At 38.7% G+C, this 17,228-nt stretch overlaps 1 protein-coding gene across 2 annotated transcripts in view; it reads left to right on the top strand.

The window, feature by feature from the left end:
* The window catches only part of LOC126100278 (DNA polymerase interacting tetratricopeptide repeat-containing, protein of 47 kDa), a 60,189-nt gene that overhangs the window by 29,139 nt on the left and 13,822 nt on the right, over positions 1 to 17,228 (top strand). For both annotated transcript variants that reach the window (XM_049910876.1, XM_049910875.1), the window contains exons 3-6: positions 2,125 to 2,296; positions 10,453 to 10,645; positions 10,771 to 10,885; positions 16,321 to 16,480. In XM_049910876.1, the coding sequence (XP_049766833.1) occupies positions 2,125 to 2,296; positions 10,453 to 10,645; positions 10,771 to 10,885; positions 16,321 to 16,480 (640 nt within the window). The remainder of the gene's footprint in view (positions 1 to 2,124; positions 2,297 to 10,452; positions 10,646 to 10,770; positions 10,886 to 16,320; positions 16,481 to 17,228) is intronic.

Below are 17,228 nucleotides of genomic sequence, written 5' to 3'. Positions count from 1 at the left end.
TTGATTCTTCTGATGAAAACCATGGCACGTGGCAACTCACTCTGCAAAATATACACTTTGTGCTCATCACTCCCCAGGCACCAACCTTCGGTAGTCCCAGCCCACCTGCCTATCCCTTTTCCTGTTCCCACACCAGCACTACATGTGTTCTATCCATCCAGCTCAGTCTTTTCCCTTTTCACTTATCTCTCCTTTCCCCCTGGTGCTGTCATCACCCCCCCCCCCTTTTCACCTCCCATCATAGCTTTCCCATGCTGCACCTAGCATCCCACTGTCCTGTCCCCACCATGTCCCTGCACACTCCCACAGGCAGTGCTGACATCTCCCACCCCATCTCCCTCCCCATCTCTACCCTATCTTTTCTGTACCCCTGCTACCCACTCCAGTATAGTTACTGCTCACTTCAGACAAAGTTACAGTTGAGTCATAGTGTCTAGAGACAATGGTGGCTGTGTGTGTGTGTGTGTGTGTGTGTGTGTGTGTGTGTTTATTCTACATCTGGCAAAAGGCTTAAAGCATGTACAACAGTTTTGGTTCTAGCTAAAGGCATAAATCTCAATATCACCCTTGTTGTTATTCAGTAAGAGCTGTCTGTGTGCTGACACCAAGTTGCACCACTGATGCAAACTGATTTAACTTGAATTTCAGTCCGAAGTTGAAGTTGTTTGTATTTTGTTTGAAAATTCATCATAGTATTTAATAAATTCTATTTCAGGTGGTCACAGTGAATGAATGCTAGTTTAAAAATCCCATGTTGTTGGTTTCAGAATTTTTTTTATCACTTATTGCTTCTTTCAGCTCAGGAAATGATTTTTAATGTGAAATATGTCAAGTTGCTCTGTCATTTGGGGCCTACATTGAACTGTAGGTCTGCTAAATCAGGATGAATAAGTCAAAGTCATTTCAAAGGTCAAAGGAAGGCAATATCGCATCAGCTCCAATAGAACCATCTCTACTAAAGCTCTGTTGTGTTCGAAACAATCTTCAGAGTGAAGGCAGTTTTATTTTACAATTTAATTTTATATGATTATTTTTGTTTAATTATTCTCCTAAATGACAGTTTGCTGATAAAAGGCAACCTTTATAAGCAGCTCAATAAATGAAAGAGTTGATAGGGTGGCTTACTTTAAGTGCTTGCTTTTATATTCTCTCCATGATAATAATGATGGATTCCCATATATTCGTATATTTCATTACTATATTCAAATGCTCAAAATTAGCACCATCCTTTGCAATATGTCAACTTGAATAGAACAATTTTGTTTTTTAAGTACATGTAATATGTAGTTACAAATGTTACCATACATCACATTAATAACTGCCCTAGTATCAGGTTGTTTATTGTGCATGCAATGTGGAAGTTTCACGTCAGACTAAGCAACAGCACCAGAAGAATAATTCTGATGCAATTGACCAAGTCTGTAACCAGCAAATGTTTGTTTGCAGTCATTGACATGGAGCTGAGAAACACCACATATTACTTTACATCTTTTTCCTTATCTTTTAGACAGTAAACTTAAAATTACATTTGTGAATTAAATTTTAATGTTATTCTATGCATCACTACAGCCCTCTCTCTTCCGTTTGTTTCATTCGCCATCCATAATAACACAGGTACAGCTGTATACTGCATAAGCACTCTGTATAGTCATTTAAACAATACCTATACTCATAGTCTACAGATCAAAGGAAGGCACTGCCAGATCTTTTTGCCTTGGGATTTGTAAGTTATCCACATTGTCATAATGTTCACCGGTGAGTAGGATTGTCAGTCATTGGAAAACACAAAGCCTTTCACTGACATATTCTCCAGTACAGCTTTCCGAGTCTGTAACATTAAAGTCACTTTCCATTGATTGTTTTATTTTTTCATCATCCTCATTTGTCAACCTTATGCTCCAGTATCACTAATAATTTTCTCATTACATAGCACTGTGTAGAAAATATAAATCTATCTGCTGTCTAAAGACTACTGTATGTAATGATTTTCATTTCATTATTGTCCCTTTGACATGGTGGTTATGACCATTACGGTTGTGAACATCATTATTGCTAAATATTAGGTGAGCAGTTTGTAGATCTACTTCATGATTACTAAAGTATTAAACTTTCTATACTTTACAGAATTAGCAGCCACCTACAAGGAAGATGGAAACTTTAACTTCAAGTGCAAAAAATATCGTGTTGCCATCATAAGTTATACAGAAGGTCTTCGCCAGAAATGCAGTGATGATTCGCTGAATGCCCAGCTCTTCAACAATAGAGCAGCAGCTCACTTTTTTCTGAAAAATTACAGGTATAATCAGGCAGTAGAAATTCAGAATGGAATAACAATGATATTAACAATATGAAATAGGGTACATTGCTACTTACCACTTTAGAGGAGGCATTGAGGGGCAGACAGGCACATTTAAAAGTATGCTAAGTGGTCAGACAGAGTCCTCCTTCAGATGTAGAAGAAAAACATGCACAAACACACACTTCCCCCACCCCCCACCCCTCCACCCACACCCATCCACATGCACCCACCCACCAACACACATACACAACATTCAGAATGTTGTTTAATTTACAGTCTTCTACAGCTCTGATGGCTTGTTTGTGCAATAACTTTTCATGCATGTAACCTGTGACAAAGTCAGTCTTCATTTTTCCAGTCCACAAAGACAAGAGAGCACCTAGAAACTGTTTGATAAAAGATACAGGGCGCATGCTACCTGATTGTTTGAATTATTGGGACTATCATACTGTGAAGTAACTTGTAGCTGCACCCCTTGTTGATGGCTTGACTAGCTTCCTCTGACATTCATGAGTAATGCCTTACATTTGTTTCAGCAAGTTCTTCACATTTTGTGACCCTTATTATCACATTCTGTGGATGTTGAATATCTCTGAGTTTGGAAACCTATCAAATTAATGTCTTATTCAGGCCGTGTACTTCGTTTCCTGTATGTATTCAACAGATATTTATGTGAATTTTACTTGTTTGGGGCCGGCCAAAGTGGCCGCGCGGTTCTGGCGCTGCAGTCTGGAACCGCGAGACCGCTACGGTCGCAGGTTCGAATCCTGCCTCGGGCATGGATGTGTGTGATGTCCTTAGGTTAGTTAGGTTTAACTAGTTCTAAGTTCTAGGGGACTAATGACCTCAGCAGTTGAGTCCCATAGTGATCAGAGCCATTTGAACCATTTACTTGTTTAACCTCTGTGTCTGTGCTCTGATAGATTTCCTCCACTCTCTGGTGGTTCATTCAGTGCATCGTTTCATTCTCCTAAAGTCACTTGTTGTCTACTGGAAACTTTGCTTTTGTGTCCGCAATTCCCATTAACATTTGTCAACTTCATGAAGAGTTTATTACAAATCTATCACAGTTGCAGTACATATATTTTGGCAATGAGTTCGACCCAACAGTTTCATTCTCAAGTCAGACCTACTGAGGCTGCACTGAACGTGCCTGATCTTAATGACAATCATTTAAAATTGGCAAATACATGCATCACACAGTGATGGTAGACAAATTTCACAATATACATATGCTCACTATATAAGTCAGAGTCTGTTTGTTCTTTCTACTCAACACCAAGGTCAAAAAGAGCACAGTTTCTGTGTGTAAATGTACCACAAAATGTGTTGCACAATTGTGTGACACAAAAATTAGGTATTGTTATAATTTTGTAATTTGTTCATAGAATAGTGCAGAATGACATAGATAGAAGAAATACGAAGTTTGAGCAAAACCCAGTAAATATTTTCCACAAAAATCACTTGTTTTATGTTAGTTTCAGATTTGGCGGGTAAAGAAATACGAAGCTGATATTTTGAGAATACATATGTTTTGATGTAAAAATAGGATGTAGAAGGTTTGGTAAAATTATCTTCATTACTTTACAAGAAATGTGGATTTTGAACGAAAGTACTTAGTAGATTATTGTGTTGTTAAATATAAGCCAGAGTATAGAAAGTGCAGAATTATATTCTATATAAGAAATTATAATTAATAAGACATGTAAATAAAATTAAAGTGACAAGCTTTGTAATGAAGAGCATTTCGATGTTATCCATAACACGAGCCATCAGATGGCTGTTTACAGACACTTTTGAGTGATATCAAGGAACATTAAGACCACAAAATTATACAACTGTTAGCAGTGAACTTTTGTAAAAACTGTAAAAATTGAAATGAAATGCATCATTTCTCAGAATAACATCGTTTGTGTGGTTTCCATTGTATTCTAAATCTGTATGGCAAGTGAAGTATTAAAAATTTACCACTTTTATGCAAGCAACAGTCAGTACTTTGAATTATTAGAAAAATTAGATTCAGAACAGTAACTAACACGAAATAGAATTTAGAGGAGATTTGGGTAGAGTAGCAAAAATTTATGTGCTTTATAAAAAGATTTTGTGTTTGAAGCAACAAATTTTTGAATATATGTTGTTATTGATTGCAGTGATCTTTTAATTTTTCTCCATGATTTCCTTACTCTTTTTTTGAAGTATGACTTTGATTATTTTTCAGTTTACAAGAGCTGAAATGTGGACATGTAGAATGTAGGTTGCGAGTATCAAGTTTTAGGTTACTTTCTATGTGCTCATCAAAGTAATTTACAAGGCCTTGTCACATAGTAACAGTGACACTACGAATCTGCTGCCCCACATGTAATATATCTATTATACAAACAAAAGGTTACAAAAATGGAAACCATATATGTGTATGCTGTTGATCGCTTTGTTAATGCCTAAGACAGAATTGTTTGAATTGCCTTTCATGTTAATTCCAAAGTAGAAGTCTATTTCAGTATAAGCCTTAGTTTCTCATTATTATTTTCTGTTCATTTGCTAAAATCATTGAACTTTGCTACTTTGATATAATGGTCATTTTCTGTCAATTTCACTCTAATGCAAACCGTTTCAAAATCAGTTTTGCATTGTGCTAATGTCTACATCTACATGGATCATACTTAAGTACCTTGCAGAGGGTTCATCAAACCACCTTCATAATTCTCTCTTATTGCAATCTCAAAGCGCATGAAAAAAAACGAACACCTATATATTTCTGTCCAAGCTGTGATTTCCCTAATTTTATTATGATGCTTAGGTTGGCAACAATAAAATATTTTCACTTTCAGAGGAGAAAGTTGGTGATTAATATTTCATGAGAAGATTCTGCCACAATGAAAAATGCCTTTGTTTTAATCATGTCGACCCCAAATCCTGTATCATATCAGTAACACACTCTCCCCTATTTCAGAATAATACAAATTGTGCTGCTCTTTTGTGAACTTTCTCGATGTACTCCATTAATCCTATCTGGTAAGGATCCCACACCATGTAGCACTGCTACAAAAGAAGATAGACAAGTGTAATGTAGGCAGCCTCTTTAGATCCTTTGCATTTTGTTAGTGTTCTGTCAATAAATTGCAGTCTTTGGTTCGCCTTCCCCACAATATTTAATTGTTCATAATTGTTATTAGACCAGCAGGGGAAGCTCAGGAGAGCATTATTGCCATCCAAGAAATGCAACGGACAGGGAGTGGGGTATGTGAAAAGAAAGAGGGCACTATGTTCTATAGCTGTGATGATAACAGACATGAGTTTGGTACAGGTTTCCCTGTTCACAAAGCTCTGAAACATTTGGTGATGAATTTTACCCATTAATCCAAAGCTATCAGTAATTAGAATTAAAGGAAGATTCTTTAATTATAGTATAATTAATGGACATGCACCAACAGAAGAATCTATTGAAGACCTAAAATATGATTTCTATGATGCCCTTGAAAAAGCTTATGATAAATGTCCAAGGAGTGACATCAAGATAGTGCTGGGTGATTTTAATACATAACTTGGAAGAGAAGACATGTTCCAGCCCATAGTAAACATGGATCCACTAATGATAATGGAATAAGATCGATCCTCTTTGCAGCCTCCCGGAATATGATAGTGGGATCTAACAGGTTTCTCCATAAGGAGATACACAAGAGCACATGGAAGTCACCTGATGGTAGAACCATTAATCAAATTGATCATTTACTGATAAACCAAGAGGCATAAATCTAACTTGTTGGATGTTCAAAACTTTTGTGGCCTTAACGTGGATTCAGATCATTTTCTTGTAATGGCCAAGATAAGAGCAAGGATATCAAATGCTCAGAAAGAAAGACATACTAGGAAAGAACAGTACAACATTGCAGCACTGCAATTAACAGAAACTTACGAATCATACTGTCAGAAAAGTTTCTCAGGCCCTGGAACAAGATCAAGAATAATGAACAGTGCGAGACAGTAATGACATAGCACAAAAATGGTTGACTATAAAAAAAGCTATAGACATTTCAGCTAAGGAAACACTAGAGATGGAGAGAAAATCAGTAAGGCCAACATGGTTTGATGAAGAGTGTAAGAGAGTGACTGAAGAAAAGAACACTGCATACCAAGAGACATTAAAGGCTAACTGCACAAGAAGCTTGTTGGAGGATTATAGAGAGAAAAGGAGGGCCAAAAAGATGACACATCGCCGAAAGAAAAGGGAATGGACTAAGGCTGAAATAGAATGTATGGAATTGTCCAAGAAGAAGAATGAAACAAGGAAGTTCTTTATAAATGTAAACAACACTAGAAGACAATTTGCTCATGTAACTAGATTGATTAGCGATGAAGAAGTAAACATAATAAATGAGAGTAAACAGACAGTAAAGATGGTGAAGATACTTTAATGACCTGCTGAATCGAGAGATAGAGCAAGCAGAGGATATCTCTAATGATTGTGAGCAAGTGTTGGAGGATGAACAGCCACTGGGTGGCCCAGGGTTAGAGGATGTTAAAAAAGCTTTAAGGAAATTGAAGAATAACAAGGCTTCCAGCACTGATAGTATTCCTGCAGAATTGTTGAAATGTGGAGGAGCAACATTAGAGCAGTCTCTGTTTGAACTTATCACTCTCATCTGGGAACAGGAAAGGATACCAGATGAATGGAATGAAGGAATATTTTGTCCCAAATGGAGTTTAGAAACCACCGTGGAATCACCCTCCTGAACCTGAGGTACAAGGTGTTATCTAATATTATTTTTGATTGGCTACTCCCAGAGGTGGATAAAGAAATTTGATTATACCAAAGCGGATTTTGGTGAAGAAGGTCAGCAATAGATTTTCAACCTGAACCAAATTTTGGAGAAAACTATTGAGTATAGAATTGGAACACATCACCTCTTTATTAACTTTAAGGCTGCATCAATAGAAACCAGTTGTTTCATGCCTTACAGGAGGTGGTGATACATGGAAAACTCCTTAGAATGGTTAAAATGATGATGTCTGATGTAAGAAGCTGCATTCAAGTTTGAGGAAATTACTCAGACCTCAAATGGCTCTGAGCACTATGGGACTTAACATCTGAGGTCATCAGTCCCCTAGAACTACTTAAACCTAACTAACCTAAGGACGTCACACACATCCATGCCTGAGGCAGGATTCGAACCTGCGATCGTAGCAGTTGCGCGGTTCCGGACTGAAGTGCCTAGAACAGTTCGGCCACCGCAGCTGGCACTCAGACCTCCTGGGAAAAAACAATGGGCTATGTCAAGAAGAAAAGGTGATTAGGGAAGCAGGTCTACAGACCAGGGGCACCATATTTTACGTCAGTGCAGATTTTGGCATATGCAGAGGACGTAGACATCATAGCACGGGCAGTACCAGCACTGGAAGAAGCTTTTACAGCCTTAAGTCAAGCAAGTAAGAAGATGGGTCTCATGATGAAGATAAAATTAAAAACATGGCCTGTGGGAAAGAATATCAACCCAATATGCCGTCAACTTTCAGTGTGAGTGGATACACATTTGAAAGAGTAGATAGCTTAAGTATCTTGGTTCCACAGTCATTTGCTTTAATGACATCTCAACTGAAATTAAAATTAGGTTGAAATCAGCAAATAAGGCATATTTCACCTCGAGTAATTTATTCCAGTTAAGACTCCTCAGCCGCCCAACGAAGTTCACTGTTTGTAAAACCCTTTTTAGACCAGTTCTCACTTATGCTTCGGAAACATGGCTCCTGACGGAAATGGATGCAAGGCTGCTCAGCAGATTTAAGAGTAAAGTTTTGAGGAGAATAATTGGCCCTGTGTATGAGAGAGAACAATGGAGGAAAAGGTACAATGGAGAATTGTACACTATATATGCCGATGATCCTATAACAAAAATCATACGATCAGGAAGGATAAAGATGTGGCAAGAATGGAGGAGTCTGAGGTGATAAAGAAGATTCTCTTTGGTAACCCAGGAGGATAAAGGACGCGAGGTTGACCCCGAGTAAGATGGCTGGATGGAGTGGAAGAAGACTTACAGAAGCTCGGTTACAGAAACAGGAGGAGGGTAGCATGTGACCGTGATGGATGGCGGAAGCTCGTTGGGAAGGCCAAGGTCATCCTGGACTGTAGCACCACAGAAGAAGAACAAGAATTATAATTCCTAGGTTTTTAGTTGAATTTATGGCCTTTAGATTCGGCTGATTTATCGTTTAAATGAAGTTTATGGGTTCTTTTTAGCCTCATATGGATGATCTTACACTTCTCATTATTTAGGGTCAATTGCCAATTTTTGCGTCATTCATGTGTCTTTTTCTAAATCATTTTGCAATTTGTTTTGACTTTCTAATGACTTTACTAGACTTTACAGCAGAATCACCTGCAAATAACGTAAGCTGGTTGCTCAGATTGTCTCCTAAATTTTTTATGTAGATAATGAACAGTGTAGGGTCTATAACACTACCTTGGAGAATGCCAGAAATCACTTCTGCTTTACTCAATGATTTTCTGTCAGTTACTATGAACTGTGACCTGTCTGACAGGAAATCACAAATCCAGTCACGTAACTGAGACAATACTCCCTTAGCACGCAGTTCTGGAAATCTAGAAATATGGAATTCATTTGAAATCCCTTGTCAGTAGCACTCACCAAGTAGTGTGAGTAAAGAGGTAGTTTTGTTTCACTAGAATGATGTTTTCTAAATCCCTGTCAATAGACCATTCTCTTCGAGGTAATTCATAATGTTCAAACACAGTTTATGTTCCAAAATGCTGGTCCATATTGACGTTAATGATATGGGCCTGTAATTTAGTGGATTACTCCTACTACCTTTCTTGAATATTGGTGGGACTTGTGCAATCTTCCAGTCTTTGGGTAAAGATCTTTCAGCAAACGAATGGTTATATATGATTGTTAAGTATGAAGCTATTGCATCAGCATACCCTGAAAGGAACGTAAGTGGTATATAGTCTGGACCAGATGACTTGCTTGTAATAAGTGATTTAGGTTGCTTCACTATTCCAAGGATATCTACTTCTAAGTTACTCATGGTGGCAGCTGTTCTTGATTCAAATTGTGGAATATTTACTTCGTCTTCTTTGGTGAAGGTATTTTGGAAGGATGTGTTTAGTAACTCTGCTTTAGCAGCACTGTTGTCAATAGTATTTCCATTGCTATCGTGCAGGGAAGGCATCGATTGTTTCTTGCCGCTAGCATACTTTACATATAACCAGAATCTCTTTGGATTGTCTGCAAGTTTTGAGGCACAGTGTCATTATGGAAACTATTATAATCATCTTGCATTGAACTCTGCACAAAAACCGAGCAAGGTGGCGCAGTGGTTAGCACACTGGACTCACATTCGGGAGGACGACGGTTCAATCCCGTCTCCGGCCATCCCGATTTAGGTTTTCCGTGATTTCCCTAAATCGCTTCAGGCAAATGCCGGGATGGTTCCTTTGAAAGGACACGGCCGATTTCCTTCCCATCCTTCCCTCACCCGAGCTTGTGCTCCGTCTCTAATGACCTCGTTGTCGACGGGACGTTAAACACTAATCTCCTCCTCCTCCTCTGCACAAAATTTTGAGCTCCTGTAAAAGATCGCCAATCTTGGAGATTTTGCATTCGTTTAAATTTGGCTTGCTTTTATCATTGTCCTCTAATCTGAGCCAGCAAGTATGAGATGAGATCTGATGTAGACTACATTGCAAGTGTTTGAGTGTTCCTCCCTGACTTGTTAAAATAATTTGATATAATATGTGTAACTGATGTAAATGAGGTACTGCAAATGATTAAATTCGCAGCTCTGACGTTTTCCACTTTCTTTCTGGGTTTCTCTAATTCAAAGCAAATTGTATCATTTTTCATCAAGAGAACACATTGTTATCATTTAGCTAGCAAACGTGTGTTAGTGACTAAACTGACTATAATGATCTTTAATTTTCCATAGTTTACGTAATAGCGGTTGCATTCCTCATTTGTGAGTTACAAGTCATTTGAGTGAAACTGCTTTTGTATCAAAGAAAGTATGTTAACTCAATACTGCCAAGTGCCTGTTTAATGAAATTCTTGTATTCTTGTTAGGAAGAGATGATTAATACACGGCTCAAATTAAAAATGTCATTAATGTATTCGGGCCACTATACAAAACTGTTTCAGATCATGTCTGGCAGACTGTCGTGCAGCTCTGAAGCTTCAGCCAGGCTATCCAAAGGCACTGTCTCGTGCAGCTGAGTGCAGTTTTCGCCTATCATTGTTTGACGATTGTATTGCATTCTGTGATGAGATGCTAGCAACAAGTACAAGCAACAAGGAAGCTTTAGAATTGAGAGCGAAAGCTGTTGCAACAAAAGTAAGTTGTCACTTGTTTGATATATCTCAGTATGAAGCATTCTCTCTGAATTTTTGTTGCTATTGTAAAAATGCCAAACCCAGTCTGCAAGCAATTGAGAAACTGAACTTATTTATTTATTTCAGAAGCGAGCTGAAATGCAAGCTAGAAGACAAGCTGTTGCACGCAGAAAACAAGAAGCTGAAGAGAAGGAACTGGCAGCAGCCATTAAAGAACGAAATCTGAATATTGAAGGGCAAAGTGAGTTACAATTATAATTCCTCTACTTTTCATTCACAGTGTATGTGTATCATATGGATTTTATCTGTCTATTCATTTGACCTCCATCCTGTTTTCTAAAGTTGTGTGTGTGTGTTTTCTTATTTTTCTCATCAACCCTATTTCCCTTATCCAGTTTATCTTTGCAGATTTACTGACTGTATGCTTACTTCTCTGTCATTTGCCACATATTACGTGGAAAGACCTCTTTTGAATCAGATATATTCCCGTCTCACTTTTTCTGATTAAACTAGATCTTCCTGCAATCTTCCATACCAATTGTACTTTCAGATTTTCAGTTTTGAACTGTTGTTTTCCATTCTTTGAGCATATTCAGATCTACTCCTCTTGTCACAAAAGTGAACCTGCTCTGAAGAATTAGCTCTTCATTATATATTCAGTTTTGTCTTTTCGGTCACCTCTTTTTATTCGTTTGGTTGTGTCATAATTTCAGCCCCTGCATTGTGTGTTACAGTGGTAACTAATACCACTGCAATTGAAATTCCAGAATGGGAACAATAAACAAAAATAAGAAAAGGCAGTTGCAGTAACACACACAAATAAATACACCTAGAATAACCAAATTACTTGAATGAGAACACCAAACGTAAGTTATATACGAAGACTGTGTACATAACTAGACCAAGTGCAAACCAGTAGCATGAATCCCAAGAGTGGATTCAAGTATGGCTATGAATGAACCATAACAGAATGAGGAAGATAGCCCTCTGCTCTGGGATTATAATAGGTAGGTTGCTAGTTGGATTCGCTAGGTGGAACTGTGCATGGGGTATGCGTGCCAACCTCACTGCAATGTTGCCATTGCTGTTTAATTGTGCTGCCTCCTGATGGCCAGATCTATGCTGTGAGATGCAGGTGAATTGAATAATAACAAGATGAGCCTTGTTATGGTCATGACCAGCATGGCGCCACTGCGGTAGATGTGGTAACGTAGAGTTAACATAATCCTCTTCCCTTGGCAGGGTGATGATGATAGAATGCACCTTCACCCCACCTCCCTCCTTCCACATTATGTGGGATAGTGTGTGGCACCCAGAAACGTGATGTCCATGTCTTCTGGGGCACCATTGATGGTCATCTGTGGAGAAGCCAGAAGTCCCCTGTCAGCTGGCACTGGAGAGTAGAGCCGGAAATGAACATGGGAATGACGGCTCTATCACACCAGCCACAAGGGGTCAGTGGTGCTGGAATCGTATCCGTGGGGGTATCCGGAGCCTCGGGATCAAGGCAGGAAGTGCCTGGTAAGGCACCTGTTGACCTCCAGCACTCCCAGCTGCTGCTGGAGATCATTTCCACTCAGCCCCTGATGCTCACTCACAGGGCTAGAAAAGATGTCGGAGGAGGGTCAGGTAGGCAAAATTGTGCTTGTTGTTGGAGGTGGATGCAGAAACACAGGAAAGGGGGAGGGGGTCTAAGGATAGTGCAGAATGAGGGAATCTGGATAATGGGAAGGAGGGCTACCCAGGAGTTGTGTACAAGGCAGTGGAGGTTGGTGCCTCACCTTGTGGGCAAAGTCGGTTGCAGTGGCAGGTGACCAGCCTGTCCTTGTCAGCAATTTTGAAGACTCTTTGATCTCACTGGCTGCGAACGACTGCTGGGATCCAGCTGTCATGGTGATCAGAAGCACGAGCCCAGACAAGGGTCTCTGGCATTTGTATTATGGTGACAGAGGGGCTAAGGTGGGCATGGGACAGGCTGCAGAAGGTTGATGAATGTGCGAGGCTAGTGCCCCTGCAGCGGTTCCAGCTGGACTCTTCTCACCCAGTGGCATGAACCTGCAAGAAGTGAAAAAACAGATGAGTGCTTCTTCAGCCGGGGTGCCCCTATGTATTACTTCATCTGCACCTTGAAAGTGTGAATAAGGCCTCCCCATTAGCCTGAGGGTGGAACTGGGGTGCCTTGACATGGTGAATACTGTGTTGTACACAGAGATCTTGAAATGTCTGTGAGCCATTTGTGGGTCATTGTCAACCACCAGGGTGTGGGGGAAGGCTTTGATAGAGAAGTTCAGGTTTAGGGCCCACATCATCAGTTTCGCCATCACTGAGTGGCAGTTCATGGTGTATGGTATCTGAGAGTAGGTATAATATGACCACCAGCTGGTAAGCATCCAGAAAGGGGCCTGCAAAATTGAGGTGGACTCACTCCCATAGCTGTGAGGTTTTTGGCCATGGAGGGTAACACTACTGCTGGGCAGCTTGGTCATCTGCACATTTAGAACAAAGAGTAATTAAATGTTCACCCTGGCCAGTAGACATCTGGGTGGGCCAACGTCTTCTTTTGTCTCCCAGTGACCATGATGCTGGAAACAAAGGACGTGTCACGCCTGAGGCATGCCAGAGTGACCACATGCAATACAGCATGTTCTATGGATAACAAAATAACACCATCAGCGAGAGTCAGTCTAACACACAGTCCAAAATAGTTATGAACGGGATCCACACTGAATTTGCTTCCACAACTGGTAGAATATGGGACCCGAGCATACCACATGGACGATGCGGAAGCCAGTAATTGGGAACCCACGCACCGTCCATTGAGATTTATCATTTAGATAGAAACAAAAAGCATCATCCTGGTCAAAGCTGGATTCGTGACCCATAGAAAGGCGGGAGAGGGCATCAACATTCGAGTGCTGAGGCTTCGGGCTAAAGTGGATCGTGATGTGATAACAGCTGATGAACACAGCTCACCTTTAAAGTCTGTGTGCCATCTTGTCCAGCAGATGTGCCACAGGGCTAAAGAGAGAAGCTAAAGGTTCATGGTCCTTGATGATGTGGAACTTGACACTGTAAATAAACACAAAAAACTTATTGATTGTGTAAATAATTGGCTTCTTAGAATTAATCAGCCAGGAAGTTAAAACTGTATTAACAGACAAATCTGTACTGGTCAGAGGGTTGAACTTCCTTGCCTTTTGAAACCGGTATAACAGACAAACCTGTTTTTACTAAAAAAATATCTTTCACTATTCCAATCATTAAGAAACAGGCAATATTGACAGCTTGAGTTGGATAATGGCATAGAACACTCAGCCACTGTTTTATTTACTGTTTCTGATTTTCCTTGTTGGGCCACTGAGAAGGCTGAACATATTTTTCAGGTTTACAGCGTGTTCAAAATTTAAAATGATAATAGCAGTATTTTCCATTTTTTGTTGACTTTTGCTCTGCTTCAACTTCTTCCATGCGATCCTTGACTACTTGGTTTCCGAAGCTTTATGTATCTCATTTTCCAATTCTTCAATTCGTAACAGGAGCTCATGGACTGACATGGATGACAATGTTGGCAGAATGGAGTAAACTGATGCAATCTGGATCTCTTCAGCAGAGTGCATTTTGATCATACGATCTGCCATTTGAGCAATCTTGTCCACTGTTTCATAAGATACAAGTAAAATACTTCGAATGCTACTAGGAAGTTTGTCAAGTCAAAGATTTTCAGGATCTTGTCCAACACATTATTACCAGCATAGCCCCACATTTTTCTCAATAATTGGCTAGCCTTTGTATCACCCAGTTCTAAATCACTCAAAAGTTTTTTAATTTGATGCTCTTCACTTTCTTTAAATATAGTCAAAAGTCATTCTTTTGTAAGAGAATATTTATTATTCTTGTCATTTGTAATTAGATCACAGATATTTACAACAAATTATGACTCTAGCTTAGCGAACGAATGGTTAAATTTAGTCACGTCAGGTAGCTATACCAGCAATCATAAATTGCACTTCAACTTGACAAAACCAGATGCCTAGCTTTTCTGTCCAAACAGCGATAGCTTGATCTTTACCTTACCAATTTCCAGCTTGCATTTAGAATTATTACCTTCAGGTCCATTTACCATTGACGCTATGCATATGTCAGCGTCTTGCCAATCACGTCACCAATTGTTGCTCTTTACATTCATTAAGGACTCAGTTTAACTAGATTTTTCAATTTGTTTTATTTTATTATTATGCCCACCAAAAACCATCCATTACAGTCACCAGGGAATAAAACCCTTCTGCTTTTTTCCTTTTTCTTTTTTTCTGGGCATTAAAACAATTATAAAAATGATCACATCAATATAAAAAAGGATGTCAGAAATTGGGCTAAAACATGTATTGTTTGTCAGAAAATGAAATATCATAACATGTTCAAACACCATTATAACAATTTCCCTGTATTGATGAATGCTTTAAAATAGTTCACCTTGGTCTGATATGACCAGTGCCACCTTCGAATGAATATACACATGCATTGATAGAGTTACAGATCGGACAGAAGTAGCACCTCTTAGAGACATACAAGTGAAAGCAATAGCACGAGCACTTTTCAATTGTGTGACCGACCATGGAAGACATTTTAACTGAGAGCTATCCCAAGTGCTATCAAAAATATGTAGTTCTAATCAAACCCAGACTACGATATATCATCCTCAATCAAATGGAAAAATTGAAAGATTTCATCGGACACATAAAGCAGCCATTCATGCCCATGCAACTGCTAAATGGACTCTAGTAACACCTGTGATTCTTTTTGGTCTGCAGTGCTCAATTAGAGAAAACACTAATGCCACAATTGTGGAAATGGTTAATTGCTCGCCCATCAGGATATCAGGTGATATTTTTCAAGAGTGTGGCACAAAAAGGGATCCAGTCTTACCCCAATTTGTGTCACAACTGGTGCATTATATGAATTGTCTGAAACCTATACAATATCATAACAAACATAAGGACCTCAGAGCCTCCATATGAAGGCCCAAATGAAGTGATTGAAAGCAACCCAAAAATTTTTTGAAGACCAGGCAAAGAATATTTCCATTGATCAGTTAGAAGCTGCCTAAGTGATGAATGAGAATAATAAACACCCTGAACACAATTCAGTGAAAAACCAAGTAGAACACCAAGATCTGATTATGAAATTTGATTTTGATCAAGATTAGTTGAAGTCCTAAACTGAGTATGCTACGGAGAAGGGTTGATGTGAGAACATGACAAATTACAATTTGTATTTTAATGTGTTTGAAAAATGTTTGCATTGATAATGTTGGCATAATAATATTTTTATTATTTTTTTAGAATAAAACAAAAAAAGAAGTTTCTTATACCATGGTGACCTTAATTAAATTTTCTTGGTTTGTGCAATAAGGAAATAAATTAAATTGAAAAGTCTGGTTAAATTGAGTCCTTAATGAATGTAAAGACCAAAAAGAGCTATGTTTCAGAAATGTATCAAGTTATATAAGCAAATGTGAGGAAATTGATGCAGCTGTAATAGATAGACAACAATATTCCAACCAGACACTTATTTATTTATTTATTTTGTAAGGCAATTCTTCTCTTTGTTTATTTATGTATGACATTTAAAGAACATACATTGGCAAATTTTAATACAAATATTCCTTTGCACACACAGGTGGTCCTGAGATTAAACTGAAACTGCTTCAGCCAATAAGTCCACATGGGGTACAGAAACGTGTGCATCTAAGTGAAGGCCGGCTGGTCTGGCCTGTTATTCTGCTTTATCCTGAATATGAGACATCAGATTACATTCAGGAGTTTCCTGAAGACTGTAGGTAAGTCTGTCAGCCAATTTCCTCCCACCGAAGTAAATGAAGCAAATTAAATATTAACTTCAATAAAATAATAATAATAAGGTGCAATTCAGTTGTAAACATCAATAGAAAATGTGGGTTCTAGTCAGCCACAGTCATAAAATAGGCCAAATGGAAAGGCATTCTGGTTCCTAATATGAAATTATCAGCATTTTTATTGAAAATCGTCTTCCTATTAGCTACTAAAAATTGTGTTTTACCACCACGAAACATGGAGTTTGCCAAGATAGGGTGTCTTGTGTGACTCATTGGTACAGATAGCCGTATTGTGCAACTTCAGTAAAAGGGTACAGGAGAAATTCAAGGGATCAGGAATATATAAACTTGAATGTCAAAGTTGTGATGCAGTATACGTGGGCATGACATACAGGAATTTTAAAACACGGTACAAAGAACATATCAGGTGTTGGAAGTACGAAACAAACCATTCCACATTTGCAGAACATTTAAAACACCATAACCATCATCCTACAAACATGGGACAAGAAATGAAAATAATGAGAATAAACAACCATCACAAATACCATACACAATTGCAAGAAAATTTCCACATTTAGAAAACAATTGCTGAAAACAAACTTGATAAATTAGCACACACACATCATTACAGGCTCTCTACTACACTTGATAAAAGAAATGATAAGATAGAATTGTCCCTCTCTCACAAGCAGCTGGAAAAAAAACCTCACCAAAATAAATATTATTTCAC

This window comes from Schistocerca cancellata, chromosome 9 (genome assembly GCF_023864275.1).
Source record: "Schistocerca cancellata isolate TAMUIC-IGC-003103 chromosome 9, iqSchCanc2.1, whole genome shotgun sequence".
NCBI classification, from domain to species: domain Eukaryota; kingdom Metazoa; phylum Arthropoda; class Insecta; order Orthoptera; family Acrididae; genus Schistocerca; species Schistocerca cancellata.
Note: the sequence above shows the minus strand (reverse complement) of the source record. Positions and strands in the feature narration are given on the sequence as shown.